Source organism: Bactrocera oleae, chromosome 3 (genome assembly GCF_042242935.1).
Source record: "Bactrocera oleae isolate idBacOlea1 chromosome 3, idBacOlea1, whole genome shotgun sequence".
NCBI classification, from domain to species: domain Eukaryota; kingdom Metazoa; phylum Arthropoda; class Insecta; order Diptera; family Tephritidae; genus Bactrocera; species Bactrocera oleae.
In genome coordinates, this window is record NC_091537.1 from 66,659,494 (window position 1) to 66,685,588 (window position 26,095).

The 26,095-nt window shown below is 30.2% G+C and overlaps 1 protein-coding gene across 1 annotated transcript in view; it reads left to right on the top strand.

The window, feature by feature from the left end:
* The window catches only part of LOC106614865 (neuroguidin), a 137,072-nt gene extending 121,799 nt beyond the window's left edge, over nt 1–15,273 (top strand). The window contains exons 2-5 of the mRNA XM_014230792.3: nt 13,460–13,858; nt 13,939–14,207; nt 14,291–14,478; nt 14,577–15,273. Coding sequence (XP_014086267.2) covers nt 13,460–13,858; nt 13,939–14,207; nt 14,291–14,478; nt 14,577–14,716 — 996 coding nt within the window. The 3' untranslated portion in view covers nt 14,717–15,273. The remainder of the gene's footprint in view (nt 1–13,459; nt 13,859–13,938; nt 14,208–14,290; nt 14,479–14,576) is intronic.
* The last annotated feature ends 10,822 nt before the right edge of the window (nt 15,274–26,095 follow it).

Genomic DNA, 26,095 nt, shown 5'->3' on the forward strand with positions numbered 1-26,095 from the left:
ATTTTATTCACGCATAAATAAGAGGAATAATCTCGTTGGTAAAAATCCGCTAATAATACAAACATAAAATAACACCGCAATTGCAAACTCGTTTCCATTCCATACGCCTGCATTATGCTGCACAGACACATCACTTCCGCTTCCTCTCTAGAGTGAGAGTCTCCTACCATTTACCCACTTTATTTCTCCCACCTTCCCGCGCATTTCGTTAATTTCGCTATGTACTGGTTTTTGCATATTGCCATATTTACAATTCACGTATGCGCGCTAATGCACACTTTTCACTGCCTACTTTTAGGCGCTGCGGCGGATGTGTCTACTAGCTGCTGTTTTTGTTGTTCTGTTATTTTTTGCTGACAATTTAGCGCTCGTTGCGTTGGCGACAACATTGTTAACGGCACTTCGTTGCGCTGGTGCGCACTCATTTGCTGTTAGTGAAAATGCAGCAGCAACAAAAATAATGGAAATAACCACTAACGCGTATTACGCGTATAGCAATGCATTTGAAATTGCAATTATTTCGACGACTTGATTTCCTCCCACACAACATTCTATATAAAGCTATGTATGTACAGCACGGTGGGTGGTTTTGTTGAGAAATGGAGTCAAAAGTAGAAATGTGGTTTCCACTAATGCGAACATGTGTATGTGTATAGAGAATTGTGGATAAAATATGAGGTGCTTTCTCACTTTACAATTTCTTTATACAAAAACGTAAATCAATAATTAAATAGTAAATATATACCATCTGATCAAATTTGACCCGGACTGACAAGAAAAACTACATTTTCTAGTATTTTATTAAAAACCTTTACTATCGTCTTTAAAATAGGCTCCTTTTGAACCAATACAAACATGCTAACGCTTAATCTAATTTTCCATACACTTATTATAAGCCTCAGCTGGGATGGCCTTGAGTGCCTTCAGAGGATTTTGGTATTTTCGGTTTCGGCATATTTTTGAAACGCCATTCGCTAGCCTGTTGGATAGTTAAGCCATCATATTCCTTAATTCCTTTGTGATAAGCCTAGCCGTAATTCCTTTTAAAAGGCTAAATTTAAAGCAACCTCGTTGTAAGACTTTTGTCGTGAGAAAAATAGATAGACAAATTTATATTACAAAGTTAATATTGTTGTTCCTGGGAGACATATCAGCTTCAGGCAAATGGTTTTTTGAATTATTGAAATGAAAGTGACTACTTCTTAAGTAGACGCAAATAGCAAAGTAATTATCATTTATTGACATCTTAAAAGGAGTTTTTGTATACCATATATTCAAATTACTTCAAAAGGCATCCTTGCTATTTTGTTAGTGCAGCAACTTTCTAAACTGAATCCTATTAGCCTCCGATAATCGTATCAGTTCCTGCTAGTATCTGGTGAAAGATAAAAGGTGTTACTTTGATTTTTCGGTTAATCTTCGCTTTTGTTTTTCCCCATTTGTTTTTCGTTACTCTCTATGTGCTCTTAGAGCTCATTATAGGTCTATTAACTAAAACAATGAAGACGTAAGTAAACTTATTGTGTCATCATCGTGGAAAACAAATAATTGTTCAAAATAACTTTACAATCTATATGCTATACTATCATATAGCTGCCATACAAAATGACCGATCAAAATTAAATTCCTATGTGGCAAACTTTTCACTTAAATTTGGGATTTCTAGTTCAATTTAGCCAGATTATAATAATTGAGAACAATTAAGGAGTAAACTGCGTTTCGGAGTATTTTTGCCTGCTTTATCAATTTAAGATATCAGCAATTCTTCTACATAATTAAACTTACAGCCAAATTGCTAATTGACTAAATTTAGGGGCTGTCCGAAATACCTGTAATATAAATTAACAAAAATTAAATTAGTTTTCAAACTCTTTTAATTTAAATAAGGGTATATAAATTTGTCTAAATAGTTGTTCTTTATTGCCTTAACATTAGTTGAATTAAATAAGATTTACATATATAACATGTAATCAATTATACAAATTATGAAAAAATTAAGAGAACAACTTCAAGTTTTGTTTAGGTTAGAGTTTTGAGGCTGATACCCACGATGGATAGCTGAAACACCAGTCCCTTGATGCAACAACATCCAAGTATGGATTAAAAGACCCTCCTGTTCCCACTTAATTAAGCTAAATTGCATTAAATTTCAAACTTAATCAATAGCAATGCAATCGTATTCCGGAAACCTTAATGCGCGTTCTTTGACCTTATGCAGTATGTATACCCTTAACATAAAATACTAAAAATTCCGCGACTGCAATTACTGTCGTCATTAAATATGTATGCGTGAATTTGTTTTTGTTTATTTCGTTTCGACAATTCGCACTTCTAGGCATTGCATTCGCCGATTAAATTTATGTTTGTGTTGTGCTCGCCGCTCCCAAAAGCGAGTAAGCCTACGTCCCAACACCCAATGCTTAGAATGCATTTGCAAACACACACACACGCTTGCGCACAACCATGTAAGTGAGTGTATTTACAACAATGCATATGTTGTTGTATATACAACAATTTATTTCCTTAAATATGCCTGTGTTTAATTTAAAATGCACTTAAATTACTGCGCTCAACCCGTGCACGGCGCCTGCCTGTGCTTCTTTCACCCTTCGCTCCTGTATAGCCTAAATTGCTGACACTCGCTTATGCATTCGAAGTACTTACGCGTATTTGCATGTGTTAGTTTATCAAAAATGTCTGGTATTTATTTATTCATGCGCGCTTTTTGTTGTTGCTGTGTTCGTATTGATAGATGTTATATAATACCCATTATCATTGTGTATTTAGTTGTTAGCAAATTTACACTTCATTGGCAATCACAAAAAAAAAAAATTAATTGTATACAATTTTAGATTCACGTTAGCTTCACCTCTCAAAAATGATTGAGTTATTTTTTAAGCATCTATTAATTTGGAAATTAATGCCATTAATTTAAATAATTTATTTGTGCATTGTGCTGAAAACTATTTGCTCGTTATCGGCTAAGCTTTTTAAATAGAAGTGAAATAATTAAATATATAAAAAATTATACTATTGTATTTAAATTACATCCCCTAAAATGTATATTATAAGCATTTTGGAGCTTAAATGATTTCCTTAATCGACTTTTTTTTTTGTCAGAAATACGTCAAATTATATATTTTGATTTGAATATAATTAAAATTTCAATTGAATCATTGAGTTACAGCCTTCTAAAGTGTTACCGCTCAGTTCAATACGCTGAATCATTCTATCTCTAAAACTACATTTTTCAAATTGGCTTCAGTTATAACTCAAAAACATATCAACTGATCGCTTTTATTTTGTTCTGCTTATTTCATATATATTTCTCTGTGCTTCTTCCAGTTTTTGATGGTATGAAAAAGGTAACCTGCATTTTCAAAAAAAGGTTTCAAAAACCATGAAGGGTAATAAGGTGTTCTTTCGTTTGAACAACCTAGCTAATATACTTTTTAAAGCTTAAGAACTGTGATAATGCTAAAAATATAATAATTTTTTTCTATTTTATAACATAAGTCTAATTCTTGTATATATGTATGTACATCCTTTTTTGATATGTTAACCATTTTTGTTAACCATTAAAAATGAAACTTAATTATTTTAAAACTGTAAAAAACGTTCTTTACTGCAACAGTGATTCCGGTCTTCTTCTTTGATGAAAACTAAAAAATAAATTCTCTGCTAGTAGAATTTGTCCGTACACTAAGCTACGGCTGAAAAAAGTGAAAAAATTGCGACGTTTTTAAACAAAAGTTTAATTTAATCTAAAATTTTAGTAATTTTTGGCCTATCACAAACATGCTGAAATTTGTGACATTGATTTGAGATATTCTTTTATATTTTTATGAAAACTCTAGATATGTCCAAAGAAATAACATATGAAAATATTAAAAAAATTTTAATTAATATGCATCTGTTTATTCATTCATTAAGTAAATTTTCACACTACTATTTTCTATACAGTATGCAAAAATTAATTCCATATAAAGTAATAAAAACTAACGTAATTAAAAACTTGATGCCAATACACCCAGCTAAAACATTTCAAATCAGCAAATACATTAATTAAGTAACTAATAGTATTTCACTGAGCATAACAAATTTTGCTACCATTTTTCCTTCAATAAAAAAGCTTATAAATGCATAGACATTTGCATAATGTAATCAATAATTCAATATTTTCAAATGTAATTACATGGCATGCCCATAGTTGCCGCAAACAAAGACCAAGCATTGTAGTATAGTGTGGTTTGCGGCGCCTGAGGGTTGAATTCGTTTATTTGTTGCTACATATGTTTTCTAATTACAATACTATGCATGGTTTATTGTGTATATTTGTTTTTATTAATTGATTAGTATTTGTTAATTTCGTATCTATTGCCGAGGGCATAAATGAACATAGATTGTATTTCAACTGCAATGCGGTAATCGCAATTACAGGGCGCGAGTGCATACGATTTATAGAGTATATGCAGGCGTTGTAGATGTGGTGTGTAGGGGTGATTTTTATATAATTTTAGATTAACTCTGAATTAAAATATTTTATTACTTAGAGAGTTTAAATGTTAACAAGGATTTTTTTTTTTTACCTAAGGTTTGAAAAAATACAGTTAATGTTAAGCTAAGTCAAATTATTTGCTTTCTAACCACAACTAATTGTATCCGTATCTAATAAAATAAAGAGATGTTATGCTCTCATAACAACAAAATCAATAAAAATCAGCCCTGAATTTATGACAATATAAAATGTTAGTATTGGAAATTTGGATTGAAATTTGAATTGTATTAGAATTCTCACTTTTTATTGTTAAATTTTCAGTCTCAATCATTAATAGCGTTAATAAAAAGAACATAGACTTTTTCTTAAAAAAGAAATCGCAAGTTTTGAACTTTTAAAAAAAGCTCTGAGAAGCTTCAGTAGATTATGTACTTATATGTTCCTTACTTTCAGGCATAATGCTTCAATTCTTAATTATAATATACAAATATCGGTTCTTACAGTATAGTCAGTCAGTATACTTGTAGTCATGGTTTCGCGACAAACGTTGGTCGTGATATCGTTAAAGGTCCGACCATTGCTGGTGTACACTGTGCGGAATCTGGACTCTTAGTTAATAGCTTTATATTTTAACTGCTAGTAGCTGCTAGGCATCAGGGAGAAGAAATTTTACAGTTACTCTCACAACGAGCGAAATAATGAAAAAGTAAAGAAACGGAAAACCAGCAGAAACTAGCAACAAAATATGAAAATGATGTTTTTATACTCTCGCAACCTGTTGCTACAGAGTATAATAGTTTTGTTCACCTAACGGTATTTGTATCACCTAAAACTAATTATATATTGATATAGGATTATATATATATAAATGATCAGGATGAAGAGACGAGTTGAAATTCGGATAACTGTCTGCCCGTCCGTGCAAGCTGTAACTTGAGTAAAAATTGAAATATCTTCATGAAACCTTGTACACATGTTCCTTGGTACCGTAAGACGGTTGGTATTGCAGATGGGCGTAGTCGGACCACTGCCACGCCCACAAAACGACATTAATCAAAAACAAATAAATTGTCATAGCTAAGCTCCCCAATAAGATACGAAACTGTTATTTGATACACAAGATAACATTAGGGAGGGGCATCTGCAGTTTAAAATTGTTTTTAAAGTGGGCGTGGTCCCGCCCCCTAATAGGTTTAATGTGCATATCTCCTAAACCGCTAAAGCTATAATAACTAAATTCACTGGGAACAAATGCTCTTAGCACCTCTATCGACAGTGTGAAATCGGGTGACAATCCGGCCCACTCTCCATATAACGGTTCTGTTAAAAACTACTAAAAGCGCGATAAGCCAAGCACTAAAAACGCCATAGACATTAAATTTTATCTCTCGCGTGGCACCGCCCACTTTTAGGTGAAAACTCATATCTCATATCGACCAAATTCGGTACATAATATTCTCCTCATATTTCTATGTTGTAGTACGAAAATGAGGCGAAATCGGATTACAACCACGCCTATTTCCCATATAACACTATTTTAAATTCCATATGATTCTTTCATTTTCCCTATGCAAATCAAGCAACAATGATTGTATCGGGGTAAAACTTTGCGTGAATAATGCGTTTAAAGTATGCCACCTTGTGACTAAAATGTGTCTAAATCGAATCAAAACTGTTCAAGCCACTAGGTACTGAATATGTGGACCCCAGTGCCTATAGTTAACTTTTTACCGAAAATATCGGTCAATATGAAGAATATAATATATATAATGTATATATTTCATATAATAAAATAAATAAATGAAACCTTCGATAATAGTATGATTTGTGTCAAAAATGGGTTGAACCGGATCTATACTTTCTTTAATATAAAATTTTGCCAACACCTGAAGTAATTTCCCGGCTGTGATCCTTACAAGTTGCTAGAGTATAAAATGTTCGGTTACACCCGAACTTAGAACTTCCCCACTTGTTTACAATCAATTCATATCAACACTTTAAAATCAATCAATAGACCTTTTATTTTCACAATTCAAAACAATGAAAATAAACAAAATCAAAGCAAAAGCATCAAATATCTCTAGTATACACATGTGCTTTAAAACTAGTAGAAATTTCACTAGCAGAAACTAGCAGATCTCTCAGCTTAGTACGCTCTCAACTTGAGCTTTCTTTTGATAGTTTCTGCTAGTTTTTTGGGTTAAGAAACGCTTTTCCAGCAAAAACTTTGCTAGCTAACGATAGTTGGCAGTTAAGATTAATTTTTCTTTTCTTTTTGGATTTGGATTCGAACTAATTTTGAGCAAAAAAATGTCTTCACCGCCAAACACCTTTTCTCGGAGGCATTCCTGGAAATCGGTTACGGTAACAAGAGTATTCAAATATTTTTAAAATAACTCAGCGACTATTAAAAGACCTTAAATTCTATAAATGTACATTTAATTTTTTTTTTATTTTACTTATAAGTAAAAAAAATAAATTTAAAAAAAAACTTTTTTCTAACTTGCATGTAAATATAATCCCTTAAGGCAACTCTTCAAAGAATATAAAAAAAATATATATGGAAATTTCTACTACCAATTTACTATCATCCTTTTATTTTCTAATATATTATATTTTCAATAACTACGTTTTCCGCACCCTGTATGCAGGTATGAAAATATTTATATGAGAAAAAACGTATATGGTACATAGGTAGGTTTCTATTACCAATTTACTATCACCATTTTCCCATCGAATAATTTTTGAACTAATATACATAGTATTTTCCATAACTACAGTTTGGCTCACCTTACGAATATGAATGTTATTTACAATATATGGAAAAAATATATGCATATGAAAGTTTCTCTTACCAATTTACTATCATTTCATTCTCACCGAAATAATTTTTCAAGTAATATATTTTTCATAACGACATTTTGCCTCACCCTGTTTGCGAATTTGAAAAATATTTATAAAAGTTTCTATTACCAACCTCCTTTCGCATCGAAATAATAATTATTTTTAACTAAAATATTTTCGACTAATATATTTTGCGTCACCCTGTGTGGGTGCAATTATAAGATTAAATGTATTTATTTATGTATTTGAATGCATAAAATCGATAAGTTAGTAAAAAGTATAAAATATGTTATTATTTATTTATATGCTTGTGAATGCACACCGAGCAAGTGTGCGTTAAAAGTACTTTATTTCACTTAACAATTCTAATTACATTTTTGCACACGCACAGAGGCACAAACACATAAGCATACATGTGTATCCACTTACTTATGCACTCAAAATTATATGCGCCTCGGCACAAGTGCTTTTAAATATTGACAAATGTACCGCACATCCGCTTGTGCCACACACAAATACACACACCAAATGCACTTATGTACGCCTATAAATATGCAATGCCGCTAACAACTGCAGGCAACTGCATACAATCGTTCATTTGTATGAGTGTGTGTCCGTTGTTTGGGATGCATTTAATGCAGCGTTTTGCTCCTCGCTCTCACCACTGACACGCTGATTTGCTGCAAGTTGCTTTGTAACAAACGATAAATGTACTTAGCAAACTAATTATGAATGTATTAGTTCCTACGCCATTTTATACTTTGCACGCATCTAATATATAATTAATTTGCTGGCGCTCGTGTTGCCGTGCTAAAGTGGACAATGCAAATGCATGTGTATGCGTGCTGAACTCTCCCAAAATATATTGCTATTTTTTTATAAATTTTATTTCGTTTTACTTTGGTTTTGGTTTTGGAATTGGTACAGCGGTCAACAAATTATAATAAAAAAATATTCTTATGTCCTTTTTTTATTTCAATTTATCTTAATAAATGAAATATATTTAAACAATAATACTGATACAACTTTATATAAAATATGAAATATGGTTTTAAAGATAGTCCGACGTATAGAAAATTTTCTTTTCTTTCGAGACCAATTGTTATACCCAAAAGAGGTGTAATAAGTTTACCACAAAGTTTATAACACCCAGAAGAAGAATTTGGAGACCCTATAAAGTGTATGTATAGTTATATAAATTATCTACGTGACGAGCTGATTTGATTTAGCCATGTCCATCAGTCTATTCATCTGTGTATGCGCGAACTAGTTTTCGAGATTTCGATCTAAAATTTTGCGTGCTTCCTCTTCTCCCTAAGAAGCTGCTCATTCGTCGGAATCACCGATAACGGATTACTGTAGGATATAACTGACATACAAACTTTTTCAATTGATAAAATATCTTCCCAAAATTTTGTATAGAGCAGGGCAGAGCTACAATCTCCGAAAAAATAGTTTATATCGAAACTATTCAAACTGACCGATAAAAATTAAAATAATGTTCTTCATAAAAGATTTTTTTCCTTATTAAGTAACCTTATTTCGACTTGAAGGTTGTTTATATCCAACAACGTGGCTAGAAAGAACTATCAAAACATTTTCCGTTGGATGCGAACCGTTGGCCGGTTACGTTTTCAGATTTAGTTATCCATATAGTTTATATAAGAAATGCAATATAATAAATCTTCGGTGCTGCCGTAGTTAACAGTTTTTCTTGTTTTTTTTTCTCTTCAAGATATGCCATGGTTTATTTAACATGAGTAGTATTACTTAGAAAACCAGGATGTTTCCAATTTCTCTTATTGCTTTCTACTTCATAATCATTTTAAATGTATAGTGTAAGACCATGATTCCATCCGCGATTTTCACAAAACATATTTCAATGTAATATCACAAGCTTATTCTACTTCTGTATTAAATTTACTTACCACAAAGACACTACAAAAATCTAAAAGCAATTTGGTGAGCGTGCATCCAAACAATTTGTTGATGAAACAATTTTAGGCTTTATGAAAATTTTTGGCGAAAGTTTACGATATTGCAAACTGGTTAATTAATTGGCAAGAGAAAAAAATGAGATGTGATAGAAAAAAGAATTAACAAGTTTTGTTGTGTTTGTAATATAAGGTTAAGCTAGTGTTTCGACATCCAAATAAAAAATAGTTAAGTTCCGTAACCATCGACCAATCGACTACCCAAAAAAAAACAATTAGGAGATACGGTGTTTTCCCAAAAATAAAAAAATAAATACATATCCACCCAATAACAATTTATTAGTACCAAATGCGCGGTTGTCCGCTTGACAGTGGCTGCCAAAACAACAAAAGCACATTCTCATTTATTTATACAGCTGAGGCTGAAGTTTTTATTAAAGATATTTTTATTTTTGTTTTTTTTTTTAAGAAAAAATTGTAATTTCTTTTAAATTAATATGTCTACCTCGCACTCGATTATTCGGGCATCATCATTTTGCATGCTCCACCGCATACCTTTAATATGCAAATTTTTTTCACCAGTAGCTACATGCATTTTATAGCACAATTGTAGGCCTCAATGGGTTGCCTGCGCCTGTGCGTGTGTGTGTAAATTATTTTGCGCGCAGCAAATCATAAAAGCGCTTAGTGATGCAAACAACAAAAGCAACAACACTTCATGCCACAAATCAACACAGCCCGTAGTGATTCTAATATTCTCGAGCCTGTATATATGGTAAATATGTGTGTGAGTGTGCGTGCGCGGCGGTGCTTTCAAATGCATTAACAACCAAAGCTAAAACATTCCATTTCAATGCGTGTGTGTTATTTTTTTTTTTGCATGCAAGTGTGTGTTTGTGTGCCTGCGTTGTCCGCTCAGGCGTCTAATGGTTTGCTGCAATTGCAATTGCATAAAATTATACATTCGCGTACACTTGTGCGCCTAAACATATGCTTCGCTATTTTTCGCATGCATTTCGCGACCTCTACTCAAACAACTCATTTGCATATTTTATTAGTGGCATTTAATTATTGCATTTTGTAAATGTTGCGGTTTTTTCCGCGTGCATTACGATTCGACAGACAAAGTGCTACATCAAACAAGAACAGCAGCAACAACGGCACTAGGTAATAATAATACAGCATTAACCACTATTTGCAGAATATGCATTTACATCGCTCTCTCCGCGCTGTCATTCCACATATTTTGCATGATTTTATATTTACATATACATATATATTTTAATTTATTATTACAGCGCGTAAAAAAATTGCATATATTTTAATAATATGCATTTCCATTAAATGCTTTGATTATTGTTGCTTTTTGCATTATTGACTGGCTGGTTGGTTGCCATGGCGACACGGCAAAATTAATTCCAATCCAAATGTGTATTTAAATGCCTAATAAGGTTTTGGTATGCAAAATTTGCACACACACACACATACATCTATATTTTTCGCCAAAAATTTCTTTTTTCCACCAATAAATATTAATAAACCGCACTCAAATGCCAACATAATACGCGTTTCGGCGGTCGAGCGCCAATCGCCAGCACTAACGGCTTGATATTTCGCATTAAAAAATATTAAATAAATGCAAATGCAAATAAAATCGTTTATTATTTATGCGGTTTTGCTGGTTTTTATTTTCACATGAATTATTTCATTTAATGTTCTATGCAAATTTCGCGAGCGCAATGCAATTAACGCAAAATATTCTGCACATACATATTAACGCATACCATATATATGTACATGTACATGCACACATATATATTTTATTATATATTTTTCATGATATTTTCAGTACTTTTTTTGTCTCTGATTATTGTGCAATAATTCATTGGAATTTATGCATCGCAAATGCCATTAGATTAACAGAAAATAATTATAAAATTATGCATAAATGCAATATTTCACAAAAAAACCAACAACAATAACGCTATAGAATATATTGCTTAAAACAAACAAAATGCAACAAAAAAAAGTTTATATAAAATAAATTGTTAAAAACATACAAAATACAAGGAATTTTAAATATATAAAATACATACCAACAAACATACAAATTACCAAAACAAAAAAAAATTAAGTTAAATAAATTCCAAAAATAACGCACATATTAATTAAATCCTTTGCTTATTAGCAAACGCTTGATTTGGCCGCGTTCAATTTTCCTAATTAAATATTATCGCTATTTATCAACGGCAGAATAATTTTGTACGCATTTAATTGGGTTTTGCGAAAAAATTCAAATGGATTAATTATAAGAAAATTAAAAAAAAAAAGATTGATTAAAAAGCACGAAAAAGCACTTCAATCACAAAAGATTACATACAAGAACCTGATTTTGATTGGTCAGTTGTATGGCAGCTATATGCTATAGTAGTCCGATGGAAACAATTTCTTCGGATATTGTAGCGATACCGTTTTTAATATTTTCTGCCAAATTTTGTGAAGATATTTCGTCAAATGAAAAAGTTTTCCATACAAGCACTTGATTCCGATCGTTCAGTTTGTAAGGCAGCTGCATGCTATAGTGGTTCGATATTAGCGGTTCCGACAAACGAGCAGCTTTTTGGGGTGAAAAGGACCTAAGTTTGTCTAAGGGGCTAGTTCGGGTATTTACCGATAGACGGACGAACGAACAGACGGACATGGCTAAATCGACTGAGCTGGTTACGCTGATCACTTATTTATATATATTTTATAGGGTCTCCGACGTTTTCTTCTGTGTATTACAAGCTTCATGGCAAACTTAACATACCCTGTTCAGGGTATAAAAACGGCATATTTATTAAAAATGTAAATGAAATATTTAATTAAAAATTCCAGCGGTTTTATGCGTGTTTGCGCGCGTTGCAAATTAAAATATTTTCGTGGCTTATCGTTATTAAAAAATATTAATTAGCACATTGAATAAATAATTTAAGAAAAATTGGCATTATGTTATTATTAAAACCACAAAAAAATCATTTTAATTTTATTATACGCAGCACACAATAAGTACATAAATTACCCATTTAATTGGGTTTTGTGATAAAATAACAAGAAAAATAATACTTTATTCAACTTTTTATTCAATATTGATGTATGGAAGCATGTTTTTAATATATTTTCAATAAATATTTAATGGAAAGCTGCCATCCATATTAAAATTATTTCTTTAGGTGAAAATATGGAAAATACTGATATTTAGCAAATTAAAAAGTTACATAGCTTTTATTTTTATTTTTATAATTTAATTAATTTTTTCTTAATGCAAGTAAATACTCGCATATAGTCTTTGCTTTCTATATACCTTAGTGTACCTAGTGTAAAACTTGGAGAGCACACCGAATGTGAATGTCTAAAAAAAATGAAAAACGGTTGCACCGAAACCTTAATACCCTTCACAAATACCAGAACTTTTTGTTGATCGGTTAGGTTGTATGGCAGCTATATGCTATAGTTTTCCGATATCAGCGGTTCCAACAAATGAGCACCCATAATTCGAAAGTAGTTGTTCTATGAATGATATGTTTGTAAATCAAGCTATTAACATGCTTCGTTCGCGGAACAAACATTTTTTTTCGATTGTTCAAAAGAATCTTTTACTTTTTACAGTAAATAGTAAGTCAACCTTTGTCTACCTAAATGATAACACTTTCGAGATCTTCAACGTCATAGTTAGAAAATCATGTCCAAATCACTCGGGATTCTCCTTGCCGGTCCGGCGTTTATAACACCGACATTTATTTTCTCTAGCCACAAAGCCAATATACCAAGTGTGTTCGCTTCAGTCATTTTCACCACGTTTCCCATTTAATTATTTCCTATTCACAAATAATACTTCAGAAACACAAAAAGCATCGGTAAAAGGAAATCGAATATTTACATCTGTCATGCCGATTCAAAGTTCGCATACAAAGCCCATACGTTGGAGTCGGCATTTGCACTTTGGTCTGTCCACCATCACACTATCCCAAAGTAACTTTGTGGTATGTCCTGTGTTGCTAGTGTTCGAAGACCTGAGCTGTTCCTCCTAGGTCCATTGCATCAAAGAACCCTTGAAGAAGCTTAATGGCCTGAATAAAGTACTTAAAACAAAAAAAAAGATTATACAATAATATTGACAAACCCACCCGATATTGCTTTTCAGGCACTCGACTACGACTGCCACGTGCAGCAACAGGACATCCCACAGGCCATACAATTGCTTGGTGAGATGAACAGTAATGTGAAACAAGTCACCGATCTGGTCGAAAGTATGTTGCAACGCGTCAAACGTGGCGAACTAACAACAGAATACGGCCTGAGCTTTCTCGAAGTAAAATATCACATGTTGCTCGATTATTTGATAAATCTGACCTATGTAGTGTTACGCAAATGCTCCGGCGAGACCATCGAAGGCGATCCATCAATTGAACGATTAATCGAAATACGCACAGTATTGGAGAAAATACGACCTATCGATCATAAGTTGCGCTATCAGATCGATAAGCTAGTAAAGACAGCCACCACCGGCGTATCGAGTAGTTCCGATCCGATTTTGTATAAGGTAAGACATTAAAATTTTTTTAAAGATATGTAGATATGTGGAGCTTTTTAATACATATATGTATATATTTTGTTTTGCAGCCCAATCCAGATAATATGCTCACAAATGCTGGCGGTGATGACGATGCCGACGAGGATGATGAAGACGAAAGCGAAAATTCGGAATCCGAAAGTGATGGCGATGATGAGGAGGGCGAAGCTGGCGTGAAGAAACCCAAAAAGGGCGCTACAGCGGGTAAGACTGGTATCTACGTGCCGCCCAAAATTAAGCCGGTCTATTACGATGGTGATGAGAAGTCTGTGGATAAAGATAAGAAGATGATAGAGCGTGCCAAGAAGCGTGCCATCACGTGAGTTGTAAAATTTTTGGCAAAAAGTTTTCTTTTCGCTTTATTTGTAAAATATATTAATAAATGTTTATTATATAATATAGCGCCTCGATGTTACAAGATTTGAAGGAAGAATATCTCGACGCACCTACCGAACTATCATCCGGCTCACGCGCCCAACAACTGCTCTCCAAACAACAAAAAGAGAAACAAGAATATGAGGAAACCTATTTGACACGTCTGCCGGTAACCAAAGCGGAAAAGCATCGTCAACGCAAGTTGACCACTCTAGGTGAGTGGTCTAAATCTAAAAACATAACCTAAAAAATTTAAAAAAGTCTCAATTATTTTTTTCTATTGCTAACATTATTTTGCTTTCTCTTCTAACAGCCACACTTGGCGATGAGATACTCGGCGAAATTAGCCGCGATCCGGCGTTGCGTGGTGAGAGTTTCAGTGGTGGCAGTAAAAAACGTAAATTGAAGGGTAAAGGTAAAAAGCGTGGTGGCAAGAAGCGGAAGTTCCATTAAAGCCAAGAGCACGTAGGATTATCGCGCGCGCTTATATAAAAGAAGAACATATACGTACATACTTATATTGAAATACAAGCGAAAAATTAAGCAAGCAAACAACAAAAAAGAAAAAAACAGTAAAGCAGAAAATTTGCATAAAAAACAACAAAACAAAATATATAAGTAGTATCAACCAAAAATGGTATGCATATATACGGTTTTTACCATTTATTAAAATATATATATAAATAAATATATACATACACAAAAAATGCTGATGTGAATGGAATTTAAGCAATTTTTTAAACAAATTTATATTTTTCTATAGTTACATACAAAATATGCTTTATTACTTACAAACATTTTGTTAAATATAAATATAATATTGATTTAATATACAAATAATTGTAAAGTAAGCTACATTTTTCGACAGTTTGTGTTTGTAGTTTGTTTAACATTAATTTTAATAATATTAAGTTTGCTTATATTACTTTAAAATTTGGTTTTGTTTAAGTTTGAATCAGTTCTGTGTATTTCTTGATATTTTAATAAAAAGAAACTTGTTCGTATTAAAATATTGAAAGAGTTTTTTTTTTAGTTATAATATACATACATATATATATATATTTTTTTTTTTTTTAATAATTCAATTTTATTTTTATATACGAGTCCAGCCAGCGGTTATTGTAATATTATATTAATGCATAAAAATTCATATGGAATAAAATTATAATTAATATAGTATTATGATTTTTGAATTATCATTTTAACAATTCAAATCAATAACTAATAAAATATTATAAAATTTTAAATATTACTTAAATTTTAATTTGATTCTATATACATTTTGGTTCACATTAAACCATTTTATGTAAATAAAAATGATCAATATTTCATTTAGTAAAATTTTCAAATATTTAATATTCAATATAATATTATGAAAATTAGAATAATATTATATTAAATATAATTAACGTAATTCATGTACCAAGATCAAGTCAGAACATAAACTGATTTTTCTTTTTATTTCTTCTTAAGTTTTAGACTATGTTTATAACTTGAGATTAAGTTTCATATTGGCTGCTGTAATTAGGATTTTTTTATATATCTTTCTCAGTTTTGATTCCAATACAAATTTCGAACTCGGCGATTGGATTCGTTATAAGTGACTTAAAATTATATAAATATTTTTATTTAATATTTCATTTCTCAATTTCCCTCCAATTTACCAAAAAACTCACAACTCGCAATAAACTGCATTCATTTTTCGGCCACAAAATTTACAGTAATCCACAACAACAAACTATGATACATACAAACAAAATTATGCAATTTTCTAAACATAAAGTAATTTACTAAAAATCAATTAAATGTAAATTACAAAACAAAAATGAAAATATTTCGACGTCAAAAATTAAGCAAAAAAACGAAGTTTGCATTTAAAGCAAATTAAAGCAAAATTTTAGCCAATGAAAAAATGGCAAAAGCGAAAAGAATAAAAGAAAAATGTTTCGTTGTTTTTAGGAGTCAAAATTTACATCTTTGGCAATGAAAATTACAATTAATTTTGTTTAAGGCAAAAATTAAAAACAAAAAGAAATTTTCAAAAATTATAACAAAAATACTAAAAATTAAATAAATTGTACAAGTGTCTGGCGACATAAGCAAAATCCGATTAACGCAACAACAACAAACGCTCTCAAACACACAAACAAATGCATACACACAGACAGACACACACTCACCAAGCAATAGCCCAAAATGCAGTTTACAAAACAATTCGATGAGAATTAATAATTCAATGGAAACAAAAAAATTTCAAAATTCATATATTCCGATAAATAAGATTTCAGATCAAACAACAACAACAAAGAAATGTTTACAAAAACAGAACAAATGACGTTGCCTTATCTAATTGTACGAAAAAAAGTATTAAAACAAATTGAAATATTAACTGAAACAAAGTAAACTACAAGAACAACAACAAAAAATTGTCAAAAAATACTAAAATAAACCAATAACAAGAACAAAACGAAACAAAAATAAAACAAACAAAAAAAAAACGAAAGCAAAAGAATGAAACAGACCGGTTATACAAAATATAATAATAAAAAAATAAAATAATAATACAAAAACAAAACGAAAGATTTATTTAACTTATGTAAAGTAGTAGTGGAAAACAAAAGCATTTGCAAACTCTAAACGACATGAATTTATTATTAATATAAATAATTTAGATATATTTAGTTACTTGACTAACAAAGTTAAGTTTGATAATGAAAATTAAAATTACATGAAAAAATACTAACAAAAATTCAGCAAGAAATCTACTTATGGCGTGAACTTACTCGTATAAAGAATTTCAAACATATGAGTAACTTTTAATAAAATTAAAAAATAAAAATATTTGAACACGTTGCGTAAACCCCACCCACGAAGAAAAAAATCACAAAATTTAAACTTGAAATTGAAATCTTTGATTTACATGCATAAATGTTTGAATCAAAAATTTTGATTTACATTCAAAAAATATTTAATCAAAAATTTATAAAATTTTCTGTTCATTGTAGTGATATGACATAAAAGAAAGCAGTTTTAGATATTTCAGTTTTCATAGAGTTGCTCCTAAAAACAACTAAATTTAGCAAAGTAAACATTTTGAGCTAATACAAAATTAACGAAGTATTAAGAAAATAGTAAAAAAAAAGTATATTTTAAGCAATTAAGGATTGCTAATAAATTGTGGAGGTAGATACTTGTGTATTTTAAAGGTCAGGATGGATGTGCCAAGGTTCTAATGGTTTTATTTTTTATTTTTTTTGGTCAAAATGACAAAGTGCGGTCGTAACATAGAATTTCAAACACACTCAGCAAATACTGCTCCAAAATAAAAAATCTGAGGAAAATAAGCAATCTTATTGTCTTCAATCAGAAGAAAGAGGTTTTTGGTTAGACTGTGTTCAGACTAATTTTCTCCTTTACTTTTTATAAGACATTCTCACATGCTTGTAGAAAAAGTTTTGATTTGCTTATTTTTATTCCTAATATTAATATTAACAAATTTTCATTTAAAACCGAGCGCTAATGCAACCTTGAAAGGAATTTCAACGAAAAGGAACGCCAAATCGTGTAACAACGAACTGTTACGAAAAAGAACACAAAGCGTGCTACTCGAGCACAAGCAGCACGGTCCCTTTATCTTTCTTCGTCGTCCCCACGCCTACAAAAACCGGTTTGGGCGACTAAAAGAGTCCTCTTGTGAACATACACTTAGTAATAAATGCTATAAGACGGATGTATCTTCCTGTAATATAATTTCTCTGCCGTTATGCGATTGAGGTTTTAACCAGCTTGAAAATTGTATTATTACTCACATATATCTATATCCACTGTTGGGTGGTGAGTTCGAAATGTCGTCTAAAGTCTTTTTTAAATAAAAAATAATCCACAAATAGTACTAACATAGACCTTCCATACAAGTCTTACAATAGATTTACGACAAAAATTAGAGTTCTCTCTTTGTCTCTCTTTCACTCCTTGTCTCTTTTGCTGACCTCTCTCTTTCTCTCTCAGTTGTATACTGCCAGAGTATACTGAAACTGATTGAGGGTACGTAACTTTTTGATCTAATCAACTTATTAATAATAGTACCATAATCGGCGATAGATTTACGGACAAATTTACAAGTTCTTTCCCTGTCACTTTCTACTCTCTTGCCTCTCTCTCTATCATTGTCTCTCTTAATCTCCATGTCTCTTTCTCTTCCCTCTCTCTCTGTCAGTTATTTACTTTCAGAGTATACTGAAATTAACTAATTGCTGTAATAGTTTCGATCATAATCATTTATATTCCTACCAGCTCAACTTGATGTCTAAAAGTGTGAGCTCCGAGGTAGGGAGCTCTCTAGACCTCTTGAGATCCACTTTAGGTCAAGGATCTTGCCACAGCGCAGGAACTATTTTAACAAAGTGCTACCAAAAATTTTTGACAAAAACCACTTCGGCAGAGTGCGAATGCCTGTTCAATGGTTTTATACTATTCAATGCTTTAAAAGCATACATATATTCTTTACTGAACTTTTCGTTTACCTTTCTCCCTCTAATTCTTTGACGAAATTATAAAGAACATTCATTGTTTTGATCGTACTTAAATTAATATGATCGAGAATGAACACGAACTCATTGCTAACGAAGGTGCCGAAATGCTCTCGCGACTTTGTAAATAAATAAATATTGTACACACAGGAGCGCCATCTTTTATATAGATATGGAAATAATTAATAATTTTGAAGAAGAAAAAACCTGTCGTTTATGTTTGACATGTTTTTTAATTTGGCTCCTTACAATTTTGTTGGACTATTTTTTGAATACAATGTCAATGAAGAATTTTTATTAACCACAGGTCTTTTTTCTGCGTCTTCCATCACTTTTTCGAGCATCTTAGGCTATAGTATTAAATTCACCACAATGGTTGTCCTTAATCTTGTTATTAATCCACGAGTTTCTGACATATACAAATAACCTCACAATAATAAATAAGGGAGAGCCAAATTAAGAGATCTGGATATCCAGTCAATGTTAAATCTTTTTGACATCGCACATCTAAGGATTATTTGGCCATATTCCAAATGGGGAAGACTATATTTGTCGAACATATTCATAATAATAATTACACTCTAGAAGAAAAAAATTAAAATCCACGTTAAAATTGTGCAAAGTGGTTCCACTGGAGTCAGAAACTTAAGTTCAACTATGATAGTTTAATGTACATCTGATTAGTTTAAACGGACCAGTCCGAGTAAATTCGATGCGCACTCTTCTATTAGTTCGTATGAGCATTGAAATCTTCATCTTTCGCAAGTAAAACTCTGATACATCCATTTAAGTTAATTAAACTTGGCACATAACTCCTTCAACCCTAAAAATATGCAAACAAAAACCTTCGAATCAAGTCTAGGAGTACATTTTTGGAACGTCCATATATTAAATCAGAACCAAACACATTTATAAGTGCAGCTATATGAGATAAAAATTTATAAATGCGAGAAACGAAACGAAAAAAGAAAAAAAATTAAACAAAAATTTTGGATAGCTATAAATGGCCAAAAAATCTAGAGATATAAGCAAAAATATTGCACGTAAACAATTTTTGGCTTGGGAAAAAATGCGCGGAGGGCAAAAGGTGGTGAGAAGCTACACTTTTTTATGTACTAAGAAATAAGTAGTCTATGCTACGCCTAAGTATTAAGACAATTAAAATTTAGACACACACGATTTTTGGCTTTTAAGGACTAAATTTATACAAAACAAAAACAAAATTACAAAAAACACACAGCAAAAGCTTTAAAGCTTTTCTAAACTTACACATACACACTAAGTATGGTTTATGATACTACTTACTAGAAAGTTAGAGATTGAATGCATAAGTTTCGGTAACAAAATTCAAAATTTTATTAAAATTAAAAATGATTTTGGAACAAATTTTTGGCTATAAAATTTAAAGGTAAACACAAAACAAACAAAAGTGAGCAATAGTGATAAATAATAGAGAAAGCAAGCAGCAACTTCTTGCGAATGGGCCAAATAGCGAAAACAAAAACAATGTAACTAAGAAGAGGAGTAATTGCGAAAGTGAGTGCAAACCGAAATTTGCCGATTAGTAGAAGAAAGTAGAGAGAAACACACACACAAGATAGGAGACAGTACAAGGCGATAGAGAGTGGCAGCTGAATGTGCGTGGGCGAGTAAAACGCAAATGTTGTTGTAATAATAATAATAATACTAAAATAATTAGCACAATAATGTATTGATTCATTTGGTTTCATTCATTTTATTACAATTATGAAACAAATGAGGAAACAAGCAATGAAAACCGTTGAAATGAGTAAAAGATCATGTATTTAAAGACTGAAACTCTGTTAAACAACACTTTTTTTTGTAATATTGTACCAAAGAATGAAGCACAAACGTAATCGCTATTGAAGAATTAGTATGAAAATAAAGAAGAAACAACAAAAACAATAAAAGTGTGTGCAAAGAACGCACTTAACAGCGATTTTGTTGAAAACCTAGATTTTTATTTTAATTTTTTAAATTAATAGTTGAATTTTTATAGCGAAATAACAATGTTTAACTGGTTTTCTGCACTTAAAAAAATTATTTTAATTTGAGAAAAATATTTTTTTTGCAAGCAAAGTCAATAGTAATTTCTGGCTTTACTGAACGATTAAACACAAAAGAAGCAAATAGCAGGAGCAAAAGAAAGTTATAAATTTTTTTTTTTAAATAAAGAGTTTAAAATATTTTTTTTTGTTTTGAAATAATATGTTAAAAATATTTTTTTAATGAAAAAGTATGAAACAAATATTTTCTAATAAAAAAATAAATTTTATATTTCTAATAATTTTTTTCAATATTTTGAGTTTTTAGATTTAAAAAACAGCTTATTTTTTTATATATAATATATTTCTTTTTATAATTTTTTTGAAGATTTTTTATTTGAATTGTTTTATTTATTTATTTGATTTCTTTGTAATAAATTTTATTTAAATTTTTAAAATAAAAAAAATTTAAATTAATTGGTTGTTTGAAAAAAAAAATTTTTTTGATAATTAAAAAAGAAATATAAAACACATTTTTAATAATATAAAATAAAATAATTATTTTTATCAGAAAAATTCCGTTTTATTTTTTTTTTATTGAAACAAAAAAGTTGTTATATATTTTTAATTATTAATTTTACCTATATTTCGAAGTCAACTTTTGTTTATTGAAAAAATATAAAATAACTTTGTTTAATAAAAAAAATATCACACATTTTTCTTTTGAGTTATGTAAAATAAAATATTTATTTTTACAAAAACTCTGTGTTATGTATTTTTATTGAAGAAAAATATTAAGCTTTTTATTTGAAAACAAAAAAAATATTTACTTCTATTTTATAACTTTATAATCTTTTTTAATATATTTAATATAATTTTTTTATGCTTGTCTTATTTATAATAAAAAAATATAAAATTTATTTGTTTAGAATAAAAAAATATATATATGTTTTTAAATAATATAATATAAAATAATTTGTATTTTTTTTTCTAAACAAAAATGTGTATATGTTTTTATACAAGAAAAAGATTTATACTGTTTAACTGAAAAAAAAAACATTGTTCTAATAAATTTCACAATTGTTCACATTATCGACTGAATAAAGACGCATTTGGGTGTTAAATTACGTTTGTTACGTTTTGTAAATTCTCTTAAAATATCTTGATGTTTTCCATAAACTCGATAATTATGACATGTTTTGTTTTATTCTTATGTAATCGTAACAATAATATAAATGATTTTCTTAACTTACATTTCAAATGTGTCATCAAAAATCATCTTGCTTTGTTTCCTATAACAAAACCGATAAAATTGGTTTCCGTGACACCCATAACTGATACAATTTCTGTTTCGAACGTCAAACTGGAACAAATTTAATTAAATTAATTAAAATTTTAAAAAATATATAAGAATTTTTATATATTTTTTTTTTATGTTTTTACTTGAAACTGCAACCACAAATAAGAGATAATTATTTAAAAACCAAATATGAGAAACAAACAATTTTAGCAAAAATGTGTAGATGTTAAACGAAAATGAAGTCGCCTTAGGAAATTACAAGATAAACAAAAAATTGAAGAAGATGAAGCATTAAAAGGTTTTAGAAACTAAAATTGGATTTTCAAAAACGGGAAAATTGCAAAACATAAAAAAATTGTGTAAAAAACTGAAAAAAGTGTCCAAACAAGCGAAAACAAAATATATTTGAAAGCAAACGATTCTTTTGAAACAAAAACAACAGCCATACAACCAGAACCCCCAGAAAATAGTGCAAACATACAAAATTTAAAACAAATACAGCAATATTTAAATTGAAAATTTTTTAAAACACAACCATAACAACAACAATGCTACTGAAAATGCAATAAAAACGAATGAAACAAAACTGCAAACTCTAAACAAAAACCACAACAAGAACAGAATAATAAAATATAAACATAATTTAATTTTTATAGCCAAAAAATTATTAAGTTTAAATTACTAATAAATTTAATTGTAAGTTATTAAAGCTAAGTTGCGCGCCAGCGAAATAATTTCGTGCGCATTTTTCACTTGAAAAGAAAATATTTATTCATGAAAACTATATATTTTTCTATATTGAAATATAAGGTAGAAAAAAAAATGATTCGAAAAAGTTATTGGCAACGATTGGCTATGATATATGGTGTTATTTCATTTACAAACTAACGAATTCGAGCTTAAAACTAATTAATTTCTTGCTACAAGCGAAAAAACAGCGCGTCGAAAGCGAAAAAGAAATTGAGTAAAACAAAAACAACAAAATTAAAATGAAAGAGCTAGAAATTTGCGTATATATAATAGTATAAAATAATAATAAAATTAAAAAAGAAAAAATGGGCATTGCACATGCAAGCATTTGCTATATGTAAATAGTTAAAAATGCACACCCACACACATGCATGCACACATAAGCATACAAAAATGCACATAAATATTTAAGAAGTGCAAAGAAAAGTGTTAGGCTAATAGGTGATTTCTTTTATGATCGCTTGAAAGCAGTCAAAGTCTACCTACAACTACACACTCCCGCGTGAATCCCTGCGAAACACGAAAACACACACACATACACATGCACACACTCAACCAAAACTCAAAACTTAGTATATTTAATCCTCTTTTCCCATACCCATATCAATTGCAATATATATGTATGTGTGGGTAATAAGATAATGTTGCAAGGCAGCACAGCAGTAGCAGCAAAAACAACAAATGAAGTACACAATTATAACGTAATTAAAAAAATATAAAAAACAAAGCGAACGTAAAATAAAAGTAAAATGCAGTATAATGCATGACCGAGCAGAATTATTGAATGCAAATGATGATGATGATTGTAAAATTAATTAATATTAAATAATTATTCGATAAAATTATGAATAATAAATTATGATATTAAAAACACACACACACGAAGCGAATGTGTCTTTTCATTCTTAAGTACTTAGAGGACTTCAGATTTCATTTTGATGTTAAAAAACAACACCATCTTCAATATTTCTCAAATACATTTCATTTGAAACCAAAATTAAATTTTTGAAAAGATGCCAAGCTTTTTCAAAAAGAATACAGCTGGTGCTATTCATATTGTTACGCTTTTCTTAACTTATTGGTTTTTTATTTACAATTATATTAAACTAGAAGACCCCGGCCACCGCTTGCTGTAGCTAAGGTATAATTAAATTATATTGAGTAAGCAGTTTAATTTAGTAAAATGTTATTATTAAAACTAATTTCAGCATTTTTTTCTGTCCATATAGCTGGATTACCGAGCCAGTTATGATTTAAATACTTATTTTGTGCGACTGGGAAAATACGGCAATTAATTAATTTTGTCCCTGTACAATAGTGCTGAAATTGGCTGAAAGTTTAGGGCATTTCGTATTTGGTTGCTTAGTATATGAAATCTAACTTCTATTCTGAAATCTAACTCATAGTATACATATTTTATTATTATTAAATACTTACATTAAAATGAAGTCATCACTGGTATTATTAATATTACCGTCAAAGTCGGTACATTTATTTGTAACGAGTAATTTTCAACAATTACTAAATTAGTGCGATAGAATTTGATAAGAGAACGTTACGCGCATTTTTTAAAATATGCAAAATTAAATGTATTTTTTCAAGCTTTCTGAGACATTTTCTTAATATTTTTTACCGTAAGAACCTTCTACAGAGTATTAGAAAACTAAAAAAAAACAGCCAAATTGGTCTAGCCGTTCTCAAGTTATGGCGTGACAACGGGAAACGGATTTCATTTTTATATATATAGATTAAAATAAAATAATCGAGGAGGTGGCAAACCTTCTCAAAAATATTTTTAAATGTAAGCTTTCTTAAACTTCTTTAGTGTATATCAACATATCGCTATATTACTAGTTTTATTAACAATTTTATTTGTTTTAAATTTTTGAAAAGATGGCAATCTTTTTCAAAAACATATACAGCTGTGAAATTCTTGAAACTTTGCTATCCATATTGTCACGCTTTTCTTAATTTATTGGTTTTTTATTTAAAATTTTATTGAATTAAATATAAGAGGAGATGGCCATCTTTCCTGATAAATATCTCCAAGTTTAAGCTTACTTAAACCTCTTTACTTTGATACCCATATTGCAATAATCAGTTTTCCTTAACAATTTCATTTAGTTGAAATGTTTGAGGTGATGACAACCTTTGTTGTATAAATTCATGTTGTTAATATTTTGCTACCAATTTTATTGAATCGAAATAGTAGAGAGGGAGGCAACCCTTTTAAAATGTTGATACATTTTTTGTAACAATAAGTTTTCTCAACAACTTTACTTAGTTGACATTTTTGCAGAAGTGACAACCCTGCTCAAATATGTTCAACCCTTCTTTAAACTGATTGAGTTAGATATCTATATTGTAGTGGATTAAATTATTATAGGTAGGGCAACCCTTCTCGAAAATTTCAAAGCAACTATTCTGCAAAACAATATTAAATATTTATTTATTGTTCTAATTATGCAATTGTATATCCATATATTTGTGCTTTTTAACATGCAATTTTCAAGTAATTAGCAACATTACATAACATTGAAGAATTAAAAAAACTATACATGTAGTATTTACATAGGGCATTTGCTTTACCCTTCTTTGAGAAGGTATCACTTCGCAGAGTCTGGGACATGAAGTCGGAAAGCATATGCTTCAGAATTTAATTCTAATCTAATCCAATTTACTTCTCTGTAACACAACTGCGACGCTTAACTTCATTTATGATAACAGAGGTACTACTACAAGTATATTGAAATCATATGAGACGTGTGTCTGCGAAGTTTCTTCACAATGTGTGTAATTGTAATTCAAAGATCCTAGCACCGCTCAGCTGATAGTTAAGTTAATATAAAAAATCTCAAAAGAGGCAAGATTCGTAAAAGGTTGTATTGCTGGTAAAACTCGAGTCGATTTGTTTTTTTGTATCCGACTCTGTGATGTTCAACTTTAAAGTCAATGTTTTCGTAATTTAGGCCGTTGAGCGCATTTTGTTGCCCCTATTTTATTCCACTAGTATAAAGAAACGAGTTCCGAATTTGTAAAACCAGTATGCGTAAATCAGGCAATAAATTAAATATATAAGATATAAATGTAATACTCCCAATCACATACTGCAAAATTCTCAAGTTTTTGTCCGTATATTTGGGCTACCCCATCTCAATATAATAGTTTTTCTTTGAGGCCTAATGAAGCTAATTCTAAGCACTTAATCGAAAGCCCATCCCCTCGCTCTAGCGCTAGTTATTTCAAA